The sequence below is a fragment of the Gadus morhua genome, chromosome 21 (genome assembly GCF_902167405.1).
Source record: "Gadus morhua chromosome 21, gadMor3.0, whole genome shotgun sequence".
Classification (NCBI taxonomy): Eukaryota; Metazoa; Chordata; class Actinopteri; order Gadiformes; family Gadidae; genus Gadus; species Gadus morhua.
The window spans coordinates 6,846,968-6,864,685 of record NC_044068.1 but is presented as its reverse complement, the minus strand read 5'-3'; the positions used below and the strand labels follow the sequence as shown (position 1 = coordinate 6,864,685).

The 17,718-nt window shown below is 45.0% G+C and overlaps 2 protein-coding genes across 5 annotated transcripts in view; both read left to right on the top strand.

Moving 5' to 3' along the window:
- Positions 1-1,932: 1,932 nt before the first annotated feature.
- Positions 1,933-8,443, top strand: enpp5 (ectonucleotide pyrophosphatase/phosphodiesterase 5). 2 transcript variants are annotated; one of them, XM_030345441.1, is made up of 4 exons: positions 1,933-2,203; positions 2,720-3,708; positions 4,532-4,708; positions 6,486-8,443. In XM_030345441.1, exons 2-4 carry the CDS (start codon positions 2,814-2,816, stop codon positions 6,923-6,925), a joined length of 1,512 nt encoding a protein of 503 aa, XP_030201301.1. In that variant the 5' UTR covers positions 1,933-2,203; positions 2,720-2,813; the 3' UTR covers positions 6,926-8,443. The 2 variants fall into 2 exon arrangements, with proteins under 2 accessions (XP_030201301.1, XP_030201302.1); XM_030345442.1 differs by having other exon boundaries at positions 1,948-2,068.
- A 146-nt stretch (positions 8,444-8,589) lies between these two features.
- clic5b (chloride intracellular channel 5b) overlaps positions 8,590-17,718 on the top strand; it is a 13,715-nt gene continuing 4,586 nt past the window's right edge. The window contains exons 1-2 of one of the 3 annotated variants that reach the window (XM_030345365.1): positions 8,590-9,603; positions 17,363-17,472. In XM_030345365.1, the coding sequence (XP_030201225.1) occupies positions 8,770-9,603; positions 17,363-17,472 (944 nt within the window). In that variant the 5' untranslated portion in view covers positions 8,590-8,769. Of the gene's footprint in view, positions 9,604-10,320; positions 10,346-12,636; positions 13,068-17,362; positions 17,473-17,718 lie in introns of those variants that run through there. The other 2 variants (XM_030345367.1, XM_030345366.1) reach the window with 2 other exon arrangements.

Genomic DNA, 17,718 nt, shown 5'->3' with positions numbered 1-17,718 from the left:
ATTTTGTCATTTGTCATACTTGAACCATTTTTAAGTCAAAATCTTAAACGGTTTCACGTCATGGAATAAACAAATGGTTAATAGCAAGGCCTGTCATCCCAAAATACGCTTACAACCAAAGGTAAGGTACCTTAAGCGTATAGGCAATCAATCGCCCACCATTAAAGGCATCTTAACCTGCATCACATCCATGCTAAAAACAGACAATCATCACTGCACACATCACAATATAGGCATTATTTCAACAATTCAACAAAGGTTTCCCCCTTGTGACATCACAATGGAGAGTCAAAGAGCCCGCAAAGACAAGGCTTTTTTGCCCCCAATACAGAGGCCTGCTTTTTTCACCCAGAACACACACGGGTATGAAACACTCAACACAGTTCCCACATAGACCCATACAGTGCACTGTCAGCTTAAATGGCATGGAGGAAACACAAAGAGACACAGACACATAGAAATATACACAGACACACGCACACACACCTAATAACAAAAACACATACAGGGCCAAATGCACACGTACATGCACACACATCCACACACACATGCACACATACAGAGAAGCATGCATCCACACACATAAAGAGATTCACACACGTGCAATGACACTGGGAAAAAACGACACACACATGAGGAAATTCACAACAACGTTAGCACACTAACATGATCATAGAAAGAGAAATATACTTGTTGCACACAGAGAAGCCACATACACACAAGCTTTACCAGTGCTGCACACACTTTACCTCTATTTACAAAATATGTGTTTTACTCAGTGACAGATGTTTAGTGTGTCTCTAAATGCAAGTGTCTGTTTAATAAATAGGATCCTCGTTGAAAAATTCGATTTTTTTGTCCTTTATCAACTAACCTTTAAAGCCTTTTAAATTGTATGTTTTTTTGAATACTGATCAACAAGGTTAACTTATTGTTGGAGGAATCAAAATACAAATTGCGTTACACTGTCCCACATTGTCTGGGAAGACTCTGAAGCAGATGCGTACGATTTGTGCAATCAAATTTATTGGTCAGTGAAAGGACAATGAAACAACAAGCAATCCATTTTGCCCTAATCCATCCAACGAATTCCTGCTATTTTACCAGGTCCGGCACAATCGATCTGTTCGTGACATCATAGTGGGAGTGGCCATGCAGAAGCATCCATCTGTGACTAAAATTGATCAATCAAATCATCTCAGTTGAAGGACACTGCGAAAAAAACCAATCAGTTATTGTACTTATATACCAAAGGAGGATAAGCATCCAATACGGGCACTCTTGAGGGACTGTGGTAAGGAGTATTAAATACCGTGAGCCTGAGGTCATAAGGGGAATACAAAGAGACAGCAACCTAGCCCCGGACATTAGATTGTAGTTAGGTTACACCACCCTCTGAAGACGGGTAGCTCTGTCAATCACATACAATCTATCTACTAATATGTGCCCAAGAATAAAATAATCTACTTTAGATGTCATGGGGTAATAAAATGTTAATATAGGCCTATATAAAAACGAATGCAAAAGGGTAGCCTATTACTTCAAAAGATAATATTTTACCAAAATAAACAAAATAACATAAATCTATTTTAGATTAAGTGAATGCGACAGAGGGTCCATGCCACTCTCGAAATGATGTAGTTGTACTCAAAGCTCTGTCTCTCCGAGACAGCACTGGACTGACATCTCGTGGTCAAATATTATTTATTTATTTGCCATGACTGAATCCTACGTGTTGCGTTGTTGTTTTTTGACAATATATAGCAGTGCCTATAGTACACATATCCTATACAACCTTACCATAAAACCTTTAGAATACTCGTGCATTTTTGTGACATTCATTTCTAGCCAACTCGCATACGATTTACATTTATAACAGCAGACAACAAGCCCCCACCAACTCCCAGCATCTCTACCCCGCCCCCTCCTCCTCTTCTCCTGCATTACATCATTGCAACCTGCTCACACAGTACATCGCAATGAGATTCAGTACTATGCAACTCCGATATCAGCTGTATGCATTTCGGGGGATGCATATGTCAATCGCTTTTCCGTAAAGAACACCAGTGTGGGTTTTTCGTTTTTTGGATTTGAGGTTATAACCCTTTAAATAGGCGGGACTTCCTTATGCAGAAATAACCGGCCTGACTGTTTATCTTTGTGTGCAGAGCTAAGCAGGGGACGTGGAGATTAGGATAACAAGGTATGCTACGTTGTTGACATGGCGTCAGTTTGCGTTACGATTGACCGTGACGACTAGTGGCATGTTGTCTGACAGTGGCGATTCAGTGTCTTTGTTTTAAACGGACGTCATTTGATCTCATTGTGCTCTTTTGTTCTGTCGTTACGTGAGGAACTGGAGCTGTTTAGCATAGCCTTGTTTGCTAACAACATCTTCCTCGTCTGTGTCTCCTTTAGCATTTGATATTGTCGCAGATATTACATATATGTTTCCGCCTTCTGTGAAGAGCATTTAAATATAGATCGATATATATTTTGTTTTTGTTGCTCTTAAATTACTACGCAATCTCGATAATCTGCCAAACAAGTCTATGACGTCATTAGCCTGCCAATTTCCTGTGCCCTGACTATACAGTTTTGCCTTTATTATAAATGTAACCTTGAGTAAGCAGGTCTATCCTGCCCCTTCTACGTAGAGCTAAAGGAAAACAGAATGTTGACTGTCAACATGTGTGGGTGACATGTGTCTCATCCACAGGCGTACACATAGACACGGACGGGACTATACCTTGCGAGAATACCCTTCACCTCAGTGACTAGCTGGGCATCAGTCCTTCGACACCAGGTCCGCCATGCGGAGCTGCTTGCTGAGTGGAGCCTCCTGCCACCTGTTTTGCCTCTGGGCCCTCCTAGTAGGCCCGGTGTGGCTGCAAAACGCCAGCCATCACAGACGCAAGGACCACGGCGGCGGGGACGAGGGCGTGGTGGACAAGCCCAAGCTACTGCTCCTGTCCTTCGACGGCTTCCGCTGGGACTATGTGAACCGCGTGCCCACGCCCAACTTCCTCGCCCTGAAGCGGGAGGGCGTGAAGGTGGAGGTGGTGGAGAACGCCTACATCACCAAGACCTTCCCCGACCACTACAGCCTGGTCACGGGCCTGAACGCCGAGTCGCACGGCATCGTGGCCAACGAGATGTTCGACCCCGCGCTCAACCGCTCCTTCTCCATGGAGACGGACAGCATCTACGACCCGCTGTGGTGGGAGCAGGGAGTGCCGCTGTGGTTGACCAATCAGAAGGCGGGAGGCCGCAGCGGCGCGGCCATGTGGCCAGGGTCGGACGTGAAGATCCACGGGGAGTACCCCACGCGCTACCTCGAATACAACGCCTCGATGCCCTTCGAGGACCGCGTGAGGAAGCTCATAGAGTGGTTCACGGCGCCCGAAGAGCAGGCGGTTGACTTCGGGGTGCTCTACTGGGAGGAGCCGGACGAGAGCGGCCACAACCTGGGTCCCGAGAGCTCCCTGATGGACGTGGTGATCGTGGACATCGACGAGAAGCTGGGCTTCCTGCGCAACGAGCTGAAGAAGGCGCGCCTGTACGAAAGGCTGAACCTCATCGTGACCAGCGACCATGGCATGACCCAGCTGTTCCCAGACAAGATCATAGAGCTGGACCAGTACGTTAGCAGGGATTGGTACACCTGGGTGGACAAGAGCCCAGTGGTGGCGCTGCTGCCCAAAGAAGGTACGCCTTTAGCTTGTTTCAGTATACCCTCACAATAGGAGAGGCTCTGGAGCAACAACGACCACAACGTGTGGTTTAACTCTTAATTCCTTGCAGCCCCTCATGTTTAAAGGAATACATTCTCTTGGTGAAATTTAAAGGTGCTGTCGGTCAGGTTTGAGAGTGGTAAACAGCAGAAAGGATTGGAAAATAAGTGCCTGATTTTGAAATCAGGCACTCATGGTCCCTCCCCGCCATTGACACCTGTGATTGACAGGCAAGATAGATTCCCTGAACCAATCAGGAAGGAGAATGGGCCTGGAGCTGTCTAAAATCCGAAATGGGCTCATACAGAGGCGGGCTCAGACATATTCCCCCAGCGCATTTCACTTGCCAATAGCTGACAGATGGCCATGCTTTTTCTAATAAATTATTCAAATAATACTTACAGCCCCCTTTTAGATATTCTATTGTTGGCTCACAAGTCGGAACGACCATGCAGATATCTGCGGTATAGTCTTTTCCCTTTTTTGCAGTAGAAAATGTTACAATCTATCTTTTATTCATGCGCTATTCATTAACCATCGTTGTAGCACTTATGTTCAGCCAAGTGGATAATAGGCATCCAAAATATGTTGTTGATTAACACATATCAATGAAATTGAGGGTTATGTTTCCTGCCAGTTGTTGTGTTAGTGGGGTCTGATTTCCTTCTTGGCCCAGGCTCGTTGTCGGTATTTTGTCATTTCTAGTTCCTGCTTCCCAGGCCCCTGGAACACCTGTAACCCAGCACTGTTGCCCCGCACAACAACACTAACCCCAGTGGATGTTTTCCCTCCTTCAGGGAGGCTGGAGGAGGTGTACAGTTCCCTGCTGGAAGCCAACCCTCACCTGAACGTGTACAAGAAGGAGGACATCCCAGAATACTTCCACTACAGACACAATGACCGGATCATGCCTATTCTCCTGGAGGCGGAGGAGGGCTGGACCATCGTACAGAACCGGAGCGGGACCTTCATGTGTACGTTACACCAGCCCCGGTCCTCCTTATGCACGTGTTGAATTGAGGCCTCCTTTGATGTTGTCCGTGTGTAGCATGGCTCGGAAGCACAAGTCTCTGGCGGGACAGAGTCAGCCCATAAATAGTGTTTTTTGAATATTCAGGTCCAAAGTAGACTTGGCTCCTGTACACAGCAAGCGATCAAATACAGCGGCGCTTCATTTAAGCTCTGTCTGCTTTGCAATGTGACTCTATTTATGTTTTGGGTCACGCTGCAAATATGAAGAGACATTCACACTGTGTGCTTGGTGCCCGACACTTCGGCTGTGGGGTGTTTGATTCCCCAGCGCACCCAATGCACTCGGCGTTGGGTGCTATAGCTGAAGGACCCTTGGGATGAAAGACTTTCTACCAAATATCATATATTCTGCTGTATATTGGGTCCCCCTCCTTAAGCCTGACATGGGAGTTGTAGTTCTGTCTCGTTATCTCAGCTCTGTTGCAGCGATGTCTCTGTACAAGCTAAGAATAGCACACATGGAGCTTGCCATGGATCAGAGCACACTCAAATGAGCTCTGAGATTTACCAAAAAAACAAAAGATTTTTACACAAGATGTCTATTCTTCGTTTTGGGAATAATCTTTCTTCAACTATATTAATTCCTAAACATTGTCAAAACGCCACAGAATATTACAGTCTAAACATTCATCTTTGATAAATGTGTCCTATTTAATGTCAGGCTTTGTGTGTGGAATCAAACTATGCAAACTGGTCTGACGTCCGTACTAGACACTTGAATGTGAACACGGGGGACATGACCTGCGGTCGGATTTCGCTTTCCCCACCGAAATACTTCCTGGTCAAATGAAATGCCTCTGGGTGGAAGATAAAACCCTTATGTTGTCGATGCTGTTTGAAATGGCATGCAGTGAGGGAGCGTGGAATTCATGTAGTACATCGCATCGAGATATCTGAGAAAATTCAGACCGCCTTGACTTGCATGTATTTCAGCCTGTAACAGACAGTGTCATCCGACCATGAAGTTGACGTGGTACAGAGTCTCGGTTAAACATCAATGGCGTATTTTCAACCGTCTTCTATTGCAAAAATATTGGAAGCGGCCTTTTCATACCAGGCATACCGCGAGAATCCTGGCAGGCTCGGGGTAGGCACCTATGAAGTCTAATCTGAATGTGGTCCAGCCGTGATCGGATGATTAAAGTTGCAATGAAACCATAATTTCTTATTATAATATATGGATAACTTCTTAGTAATGGGATGTCCTATTTTTCACTTTCTGGCCAGGCTGGCCTTTCTGCCAACTCACCTCTTTTCCAACTGCGACCTTTGCTTGATGAGCTACTTCTGCACGTTAGTGTGGATGTTTTTGTCGTCTAAAATTCCCTCCCAGCGTGACTTTCACCGCCCCTTTTTGAGTAGAATTTATGACGATACCGTCATCGCCAATTTATATTATGTTCTCATAATAATATATGGATAACTTCTTAGTAATGGAGCGACACAAGAATTCAGGTCGAGACATTGATAACCAATTATCTCTGATTTACTCTGGGGAGAACAATGTTACAGCTTAACCTTAACGGGTGCCGTAGAGCGCCCCCTAAGGGATGGGAAACAACTATGCAGCTATCAATTGCAAACACATACACAGAAACAACCAGTGTAACCAAGGCCTTGCATTCACGGTAGATTGCGAGTGTGTCAGTGGATATCCTTGTCGGCTACTGGATGTACTTTAACGGATTTCAACGGGGCCATTCTCTCTTCTTTTCTCAGTGGGAAACCACGGCTACAACAACTCGTTACCCAACATGCACCCCGTGTTCCTGGCCCGGGGCCCCGCCTTCCGGCAGAACTACGTGAAGCACTCCATGCGCTCCGTCGACCTCTACCCCCTGATGTGTCACATCCTGGCCCTGCGGCCCCTGCCCAACAACGGCTCCCTGGCCAACGTCCAGGACCTCCTCGTGGTGGGGCCCTCCCAGGCCCCCTTCGCCGGCCCCACCGGCAGCCCCAGCAGCAGCAGTGGCCCACCAGGAGGGGTCACCCCTGGCTACTCCTACGCCCCCACGGTGGGCTCCCTGCTGGGCGTGGTGATGGTGCTGGGCTTCCTCATGGTGTTTGTCAAGCAGGTGACGCTAAAGCAGCTTCCCACGCTGCCCATGCAGAGCAGGGAGATGTCCCAGCCCCTGCTGCAGGAAGACCTCCACTTGTAAACGGGAGCGCCGGCGGAGGCAAACGGTAGAGCTACGGCAAAACAAAAATAAACGCGCAGGGTGAAAAATTAAAAGTTCTGCCTCGACCTGGAAGCAGCTCCTAAGCCCCTTCCTTGGCCCCACTCATCGCTAGCTACTATTATTAATGTTATCTTTGTGTTGTATTAATAATAAAACGCTTGTTTTGTTTGCTGTTATTGAGGGGACACTGCGGTATTGAATGCAGCCTGCCTATGAGTGTGGATCTAAGGGTGGCTAGGGTAGGTTTCTGGGACAGGACGGGTTTTAAAAAGCAAAACCTTTACTTAGGACTCACCAGTTGCTTTTCTTTGAATGTGACTTTTATTTAGGGTTATTGGTTGCCCTCTTTCATCTCAACGTTGGCAGTTTTGTCTCCATATTTGACAAATTTATAAAATGCCATTACATACATATACAACATGTGATTCCAGTATGTAGTAACCTAGCCGGTTTAAACCCGAAGGCACAACTACACTTGAACTGCTCCTTGCCTGCTTTGTCTTAGGAGACATCTTTCAATTGTTATGTTAACCAGATATGTAAATTGGTACGAAAATACCCAAGCTAAGCTTTTATTTATTTTTGCCACAATTTGTTCATTCAGTGGTATTTTTAGGAAGCCTTTCATTTGCTTGGTTGAGTCGTATTCTTGGTTGAGTATTGTTCCTTTTATTTACCATTTGCCTTTTAACTTCGCACTCGACATATCTCTAAAGTGTGCAATTGTTCGTTTGTTTGTCTGTTGGACATGAATTGTTTCTTTTCAGAGTTTTTTTTTTCTGTGTTCCCGGGCATATTTCTGTACTGAAGATAGTTGTGGTTGCCCGTGTGTTTGTGCTTTGGCTGTCATTTACCACAGCCATTTTTTGGTGAACTGTGAAGTGCAATGGTCAGTATTTTGTCGTATAAGGTGATTGAAAAAGTGTTTTGGTTGTTTGGTTGAGAAGACTGTATAGGCATGATTTGCAGGAGCTGTTCCCCTGATTTGCACTAAAAGGATCGAAATGGAAAATGAAACGCAAAGGTGGTGTCAGGATGCTTTAGGGTCATTTGTCATTTGCACTGCTTGTCTGTAGCCGCCATTTTTTTTATAATAGGTAATTATTTTAAAGATAGGTGCCTCTGGATAAAAAAAAAAGCTTTCTGATTAGCACTATCGTAATGTAGTATCTAATTCTGCCGGTCTTAATTCCTTACTATTTTGTAAAAGAAAAAAATATTTTCAAATTAATTGGTTGAAGTTTAAAATGCATAACACATAACCTGTGCCAAAAAGGACAGACACCACTGTGATATACTTTTTGCTAAGTTAGATTGATATTTATATAAAAATGCTAATTTTATGAGAATTAACGAAGAATTGAAATATACCCATGTATTAAAAGTAGATTGTCAGTTGAACGTTAACTTTGAATTTAATATTTACCCACAGATAAATTTGATTTCTTTGCACTGTTAATCGATTTGGTCAGAAATAAAATACTAATGTGAAACCAAGTAACGATATACTTAGTTTTAATTGATCCCAATGGTCGATGTGTTTATGTGTGTGCGGGGAGGGGGCACCATTAAAACAGCCAAGCCCCCTTCATTTGCATAAATCACCTGTTAACTCGAAGGCTCAAAGATCTCGTGTAAGTTATCCCTGGAATTCGACCGTGTGCGCATTCGGGGACGTGGCAGCTCGGGTAGTGTATGAGTGTGTTAGCGCGTGTGTGTAACCCTTATGACTTTGATTCGCCTTAGTTTGGCCGCTTCACTACCACTACTGCAAACAACTGAATTGCAGGTTTCTACTTTCACATCAGCATAACCCAACGAACATGGAAGACGCAAGCGAGAGGATCAGTGATGAAATCAATATTTCTGAAAAAGCAGCGGATCATCACAAGAACCCAGCGCCGGTGTGCGAGAAGAACCCAGGAGACGCCCAGGAGTTGAGAGAGTCCAACAGCGAGGAACAGCAGGTCAGCGCTCCTCCAGTCGAAGTGGAAGAAGAGAAGCGCTCATCGCCCGACTACATAGACACCAGAGACACCATCATGGTGGACGAGGAGGAGCAGGTGGAGCAACAAGTAGAGGCGAAGGTGGAGGAGCCACAAGTGGACGTGAAGGTCGAGCAACAAGTGCAGGCGCAGGTGGAGGAGCAAGAAGTCGAGGCGCAGGTGGAGCAACCAGTGGAGGCGAAGGCGCAGGAGGAACAAGAGGTGAATGTGGAGGAGCCACAAGAAGAGGCAAAGGTGGAGGAGCTACAAGTAGAGGCGAAGGTGGAGGAGCCACAAGTGGAGGCAATTGTGGAGGACTCACAAGTGGAGGCGAAGATGGAGGAACTGCGATTGACGGAAGGTGGGGAGGAGGCGGTAGGAGATGGAGAGGGTACCGGCTCGAGACGGTCCTCCTCAGCATCTTCCGATGCACACGGAGATCCGTGTGAAGATCCTCCGATCCCGCTCGTAGTGGTAGGAACCGTGGAAAAACCAGAACCAGAAGAAGATGTGGCGGTGGTGGCATGCGTTCCCGACGCTGAGCAGGTCCTTCCAGAGGCGGAGGAGACAAGCGGATTCAGCCTCGTAACTCTGGAGAACGACACGTTGGACGAGACCAGCGCGGCTCTGGCAGTAGACTCCGAACAGCCCGACATATCTCTTTTTGTCAAGGTAAATATAAAAACTATTATAAAACGATTTCCAAACACATCACAACACCACACCACACCAAAACCCCAACCCCAACCGAAAAAATAGTTTTCCATAATTTATCTAATACCAATATCAAACACAATATTTCCTTTTATTATTGAGACAATATGTAACCATGCGTCAAATTAATTATGTAATTGTACCAAAGACAGGGGACGTCCTTGGCCTAAATACATTAGGGGAAGATATAGAGGAAAAGGCATGACCTTTAGGCCAACGTTGACTGGGCCTAAGGTCATTTGGGCTATTGGCTACCCAGGAGTGTCTCATTCTGGAAGTGGACGAGATTTAATAAGCAACATTGCAACACAAAGTAAGCTATTTACGTTACCGAATATAAAGGAGAGAAAGTGGAAAAGTGTGTGTAAAGTTTGCCTTTGAGTCTGGAGCCCACTTGTCTTTGACATGTTTTTTTTTTTACCTGCGGTTTAATGTAATAATTAACTTGGTCACCGTACAGGTGACCATAGAAACCTTACGCCTGAGTAAATGCTATTGTGTGTTTTCCTGTTATTCCGAAAGCCGGCCTCTCTCTGTAATCTGCTGGCCCAGGGGTCACTTTGCTGATTGTGAGTGTGTGACAAAGTCAGGGTGAATGCGATCCTCTCCGAGTTTCATGTCAACTCTGCTTTTATAGCCAAAGGATGTAATTCAAGCTTTCAAAGAAATGCATCAGATTTCATAAATAATATTAAGTAAGGTAGGTAAAATATGCCTCTAACAATGAATGTAGTTGTTTCAATAGTAAACTGAAAAATGCCGAATCATTTACAGATGAAGTCACTAACATCCCACTACAAATATGAAAAAAAAAATCACTTCAAAGGGCTAATCTACCTGTAGAGGTTGAAAATATACACTTCTACACACCCTTGTTATGTCCTTCCAGCATAAGAGGCTTCAAACACGTGCGGTCAGATTCCAAACACCCATTACATTCGAAAGTGTAGCCATAAGCTATAACTCTTGCTTTCAGTGACTGAATGCTTAAAAGTAATTTGAACAGAACGTGGATGTAAACTGGCACTGAGTAACGATTTTTACCTGCTATTATTGAGCAGTTGGGTTTAAAATGCGTTCGATTTACAAAGATCCTTATGAGGCTTGGGTGGGTGAGTGAATACACAATTGAAGATATATTTTGATATACTTATCCAATATCCAAACACATATAGGATAGGATTAGTGATAGTCTCAAAGGGTTTCACAGGCCGCCACATTTATGACAACGCTCTTAACCCCCTCTTCCCCCTCCCCATAATCCCCATAATAAAAAAATGACCTCCCTTAATCATCATGGGAGACAGCGCAGAAAGAGGGATCCCTCTTCCCAGGGGTGGTAAGGAGGTTCATGGGTGCTGTAATGGACAGACAAAATTGAAGCATAACAAGCTGAACAGTTGAGGTCAAATTTAATGTAATATAATAATGTAAGAACATGTGTGTAGTGTTCAAGATGCATTAGTGTCTATAAACTGCAATGATAAAGTTCTAGGATATGGGGACGGGCTTATCGAGCCTGTATACAGCCTATATACCTGTTCTCTGATAACAGTGAACCCATGATATTTGCCTATCCCCTTAGATCAAAGAAGAGATAAGTTAACAATGCAGTTTTTCACGAAAGACCCGCATGGCTGCGCAACACAACCCTATTTCTCCTATCGTATTTTACAAAACAGACATTGTGGTCTAACTATTTAACTAGTTTTACTCCTGTGACCTCAAGGTTATGCCGTTTCTGCCAGGATAGTCTGTGCACATCCACACAGCGCTGAACTTTAGCTCATGAGATAGCTGGCCCAGAGCTATTGTACGGATTTATCCCAGAAGGGTTCAAAGACCCTTGTCTATGTAGCCCAGGAGAGACAGAGGTTCTTCTGTTACTGATCGACAGGCAGGTGAATGATTAGCCTTAACATTTTGACGAGGTAAAGGTGGTTCTGAACATTTTCACCTTTTCTTAAAAAATGTTCCCGGAGTGAGATTAGTGCATTTGTGATCTACAGTCATCCAAATTTGTTTCTGATAGCCTTTTGTAATTATTTTCGTTCATGGTCCTTTTGAATCCATTCAAACTGAACAGCGAATTTGTCTGTTCCGGTAAAAATAGGAAAATTATAGTTTTACCAATCACCTAGGCAACCCTATGCTTTAAGCAATTAGGAAGGCTCATCTCGAAAATTATATTACAAGTCAGAGGTTTGTGAAGCCACAGTACAGGAATAGAAGTTCAGTGAATTTCTCTACTCCCCATATAAAGGAGCAATTAGGAGTGAGAAGGTAATTCTGTGCGTCCCTTTAATGTGTCTGCCAGGAGAGGGCGCTGTTGTGTATTTAGGAAGGGTTTCAAGTAATGACAGCTCCGGTTCACCAGTCCCACCAGCCCCGATGTATTATGTTTATAGGTTTCCTCTTGGGAAAACTGCAAACTCTTACAATTAAATCATTGGTATAGTACATTATCATTCGTATCGTCATGAGGCTATTAGTGATTTTATGATGTGCTTCAGTTAAGTAGCAATATATGGGCTCTTACAAGATACAATTTTAAACCAAAAGAAGTCTTGTTAAAACCAAAGCATAGCATCAATAATTCACGTGGAAGACTTCCTCTGGTTTTCACTAGTGAAAAGAAAACAACCTAAACGCACACACACACACACACATGTGCAAGCACACGTGCAAACACTCACACGCACCACACACTGTACACAAATCATTGGCCAAATAAAGTTGACTAGTCTTTTTTTAATCTTTTTTTGGACTTTGCTCACACACAATAGTGCAGAACCAAAATTATAGACTTTGGTAAGAAGTAGAAAATATAACTGAAATAAGAAGACGGTCCAGTGCAACCGGGCTCCACCCACCCCCATCCCCCTCACACCCCCTTTCCCACTCCACCTCCCTCCCCCCCCCCCCCCCCCCCCCCCCCCTCCCTCCCTCCCTCCCCTCCCTCCCTCAGGGTGACACCTGTTCAGCACTGCCTGTCAGTGAGCAGGCAGCTCCAGTCCACAGCTGTAGCCCTGCTTTCCGGCCAAATCAAAGCCCAGGGCTCCGTCTTCTGTCGCGGACCACCACCTGCTTTGCCTGCGTCCGGATTCCCTCTCCCCGCTTCACCTGTGCAGGACACCAAAAAACCCGGGCAAGAGGAGCCACAGAGTCTAGGGATAGGAGGAAGTCCATTAAGGCACTTATTGGCAGCTGCTGAAGGAACGCATTGCTGTCATTCCAAGATCAAGGAACAAGCACTCAGGGATTTCCCCTTGATCGAGGATGTAGACCTTTCCCGCGCTGAATCTGAGGACTTAAGTCTTGTGTAGGGCTGTGTTCAGAACGTCACCGGAAAGGCTGTGAGCAGGGGTACCATGTCTTGTGATGATCCGGACAGAGACCCGGAGATCGAGCTCTTTGTCAAGGTAAGACAAGATATGAGTTGAGGGCTCGTGGTGCTGGGGCCGGTCGTGGTGGAGTTTATTCGACATCATTCCTATGGTGTCGATAGGGGATACAGGGAGCCGGTCGGTGTGTGTGTGTGTGTGTGTGTGTATTGGAAAGTGTGTGCAACCCAATAGCTCTGGTCGGGTTACACCGTAGGCCGGGCTGAGCGCTTGACAGAGCGTGTGCGAGGGTGACAGCGATCCCTGGCGCTGTAACCACGAGCCATCCAGGGCACAATGTGTTCATCATGGGCCGCTGCTTGGTCCCTATCGTTTACACACGATCAACCTTCTCTTATGGGATCGTTCTCCCGGATTGTATCTATTGCTTTAGTCTTAGCATTCGGGGGATAGTGCATAAGCCTTTGAAAAATAAAATAATAAAGATGATGGAGCCAAGGAGGAAGTTAATAAGGATGTGCATCAAACTTATTAACTTTAGTACAGAGCATATAGATCTTGTAAACTCAGTTCTGCTGAGTTCTACTAAACTTAATACGTTTAGTACAGAGCTGTTAAATGAACTCAGATCTGCCTCCACAGTGACTGCATTGTACTTAAAGCGCTACCTAATGTACCAGCGTGTTGTTTTTAATACTCTAACAGCCCATGTGGTTTAACAACCCCTCCACCTGTCTCTAGGGGAAAGGTAGAGGCGATGAAAAGTACCTGAGGCAGGTGAACTGTACGCAGGTGAGAGAACATGGAGGATGAGCCAATTAGCCGGCGCGGCAGGTGGAATCAGCCAACCCGCTAGTTTGGTAGCCAGTAGTCAGGTCCCCAGAGGGAGGATCATCAAGACAATTAGATTGCATCACAGCCTTTCCACTACAAGACACTTTCTAACCGAATCGGGCAGCTACGAAAACGGGAGTTTGTGTCGACAAATGATTTAGGTTTTTCTCTGTATTTATGATTTGACATTTTCACCCCATATACTCTTAGGCAAATGTTTATTTGAACTTCTATGAACAGTTGAGGTTTTCGAAGAGCATTTGGGGTTTTCATGGTAGCAGCAACACATAAAGGTCTCTCCAGGTGGCCATCAGAGATCTGACCTCGATGAAGTGTGAATGTTCCTTACAACTGATTCCCTAATACCACATGATGAACATTTGACATCCCCACCCCACGGTGGAAATATGTTTCTAGGCTAGCAACACTGTGAATAAAGTCTACCAGTGGATGGGAGTAATCAAATTGTAAAGTGAATAATAGTCAGCGTATGTAATAAACACTTCTGTACATAGCTGTAAGTCTCTGGCTAGGGCAAGGGTTTATAATTACACAGTTTGCTTCGATGGCAGGAGGCAAGAATTATAATGATATATTTTACTGCATGCTTCATCATGTATCATGAGTTTTAAGGATATATTTGTTGACTTTTCTTATTATAAAGAATCACTCTTGTGAGCTAAGTACTGAGGTTTCCTATTTATATGTAAAAATTGCACGGAAGAAAAACCTTCCATTGTATACAGCTGTAGTAGTATACACTGTCACATTCACCTGTAGAGTTTATAGGGCTTGGAGTTGGTGCTAAGGTGGCTTCACCCAGAGCTTCAGATATCCAGGGTGAAACACCTGAGATTGGTCCTGTCTCTGTGGGTCTTCCCTGGGCACTATGGTTTCCTACGTTCCTCAAACACGTATGCTGGTCCACTAGTGTTGATAGACAAAACCTGGACCAATGCCCATAGTAATATGACCTGGGGTAGACACTGATGAATCGATAGGAGGAGGGGGTGGAGGGATGGATGGATGGATAGATGAATGGAGGGACGGAGAGAGGGATGGGTAGGGGGGTTGATGGATGATAGATGAGTCCATGAATGGATGGATAGATGGATGGATTGTTACCTAGCTCATAGGTGGGTGCTAGTGTTTGTGTACCTCTGTGCTCGCTCGCCCGCACGCAGTGCCCTTTGTGTGCACGTGCGTGAGTGTGTGTGTTTTGTGTGTGTGTATGTGAGAGAGTGTTTTGTCCCCCTGGGTTCTAGATGTTGATTGGCTATTATCAAGGACAGCTGGTTATTGTTTTTCCCCCATTCAGTCCAGTAACACCACAATACACACACACAGAGCCCCGAGTCCAGCACACAGCTCAGTCAATGGCTGGCAAACGTATACAGTTGGCTCAGCTACTTTTGGATGAACACGGCTGCTTTCTGGTGTTTGCTAGCAAGAGCTGTGGTCACACTGTTATGTATGCTACCAATATATGTTCACTTACGTGTTGGGTTTATTTTTAAACTGTTGCTGATAGAAAGAAAAAACAAAAACATTTTGTGTGGTTTGGATACCAGGCTGTAGGCAATGTGAAAGTGGGAGGGAAAATTACAACATTGATTTACATTGATTTTATTATTATTTCAATCGTAATAATAACAAAGCCAGGAATAAATCAATAACATGGAAAAGCAAGTCACACATCGTAGCTCAGGAGCCAATTCCCTCTCTTCCTCAAAGTCCTAAACACAGACAGTAGTGTTTCCACCCAACACCGCTCAAATAAGCCACAACAACCCAGGCCAAACCTAGTCAATAACATCCCCGGTTGACTTAACCCAGTGGGCATTGACCTGTGTGCTGTACCCCCCCCCCCCCCCCCCCCCCCCCGAACATGGGACATGGGGGCATTTCTGTTGTGTGGAGTGACTGAGGTCCCCTCAGGATCTGTGACCCGCTGCCCTACTGGGCGCCGAACCTGCTAATGGAAGCACAATGTATTATTCAGCAGGTCCACCTGATTAGGTGTCCGTGCTCGGCCCCTGTGTGCACAGAAAACATGGGAGTACCCTTAGTGGTAGAGCACTGCTACCCCTCATAGTAGCACTGTAGTTCTATGAAATTCCACCATTCTTTTTAATAATAGGTTGTTATTATAAAAATAGGTGCCTCTTGATGAATTAAAAACGATTCATAATTTGCACCATCGTTAAAGTAATGTAGTATCAAATTCTGCCGGTCTTAATTCCTTGCTATTTTGAATCAAATTAATTGGTTAAAGTTTTGTTGAGTGTTATTATAATTAAATGGTGCTTTGCGTAATAATTCGCTTCCAATTATTTAATCGGATTCTGGATCATGACATTCTGAGCCTGGAAGATGCATAAAGGGCACAAATTTGACCCCCAGCGGACGTGTTGACCCCCCAGATGTTGGACGAGTGGATCAGCCTTCCCAGTTGGTACGGTCCACTGCACTGCAGGTTGAACTGACGAGCGTGTATCCGGCTGCCCTCACGTGTGATGTGAGGGTCATTGTGAAATGAGTCAAAACAAGGGGGTGACTGTCGGGTAAAGGTCATCCATTCCATGACCCGTTCGTTCATCCCTTTAGCCTCATAGTCACTCCCAAAATGAGGACTAGGTCCATGTCCCCATGCAACAGAACACGGGCCACTGCAGTCCATTTATAGACCGGCCAGGTGATGAAGGCGTTTATCCAAAGCATGGTACGGTCACCATGAGTGAGTTATGTTCTCAGCAGAGGTAGCCCCCGTCGGGATCCAAACCGTGGCTTTGTTTATGACCTGCGGTCGAGCTGGTCAGGACCGCCGACCGGTCAGTTTCTCTGTGAGGACTATGGCCACATTTTAGTCTGATGCCGCATCGTTTATCACATTGGTCACTGGCCACAAAGACCTTCATGTCCCTGGTGAAGCCTTGTTGCCCTAATGATGAGCTGCTCAGATTAAACCCTGGAAACCAAATCCTATCCCACATCCCCTGACGTGCAATGCAATTATAGACAAATACATTAGTACATAATAATAATAAATATGCAAAGACATAAAGACATAAGTATATGAATAAAATATCATGTCATATTTCATATCAATATGAATTTCCATAAAATGGAAACTGGATATTTGACTGGCTTTGCATTGTATTCAAATTGACCATTATTCAAATGTAATACTGCTGTACTGTGCGACTAATAATATTATCCTACCGTATGCATCAATCCATCTTTAAACCAAGCAGAGGCTGTCAGTGATCCGAATCACGTGTGTGTGTGTGTGTGTGTGTGTGTGTGTGTGTGTGTGTGTGTGTGTGTGTGTGTGTGTGTGTGTGTGTGTGTGTGTGTGTGTGTGTGTGTGTGTGTGTGTGTGTGTGTGTGAGAGAGATAGAGGGACAGAGAGAGTGCAAGAGAGAGACATTTGCAGACACGCTGGCCCTAATGGCGTGTTTCAGTAATCCTGTGTGTGTGCATGTGTTTGGTGTGTGTGTTTGTGTGTGCATGTGTGGTTGTGTGTGCGTTGAGTACAGGCTGGCAGCGATGGAGAGAGCATCGGGAACTGTCCTTTCTCCCAGAGACTCTTCATGATCCTGTGGCTGAAAGGGGTTGTGTTCAACGTCACTACGGTGGACCTCAAGAGGTAGGGACGCACGCACACACGCCCGCGCGCGCGCGCGCGCGCACACACGCACACACACACACACACACACACACTATTCTAGTTGTATTTAAACTATTTGGTTCTTTGTTACTCTGTTTACTCTTATCTTATACTATTTTTTATTTAATTTTTTATATTATTGCATTGTTAAGGAGAGCTTGGGACAGAAAATTTTCATTGCCAGCTATCACATCTTTGCGTGTAAAGATAAAATAATCAAAATAA

What these genes read in the sequence shown, in the direction of transcription:
- enpp5 (XM_030345441.1), top strand. Translation starts at nt 2,814, where the DNA reads ATGCGGAGCTGCTTGCTGAGTGGAGCCTCCTGCCACCTGTTTTGCCTC. An exon ending in GGCGCTGCTGCCCAAAGAAG is followed by an intron (nt 3,709 to 4,531) that starts GTACGCCTTTAG and finishes TCCCTCCTTCAG; the next exon opens with GGAGGCTGGAGGAGGTGTAC. An exon ending in CCGGAGCGGGACCTTCATGT is followed by an intron (nt 4,709 to 6,485) that starts GTACGTTACACC and finishes TTCTTTTCTCAG; the next exon opens with TGGGAAACCACGGCTACAAC.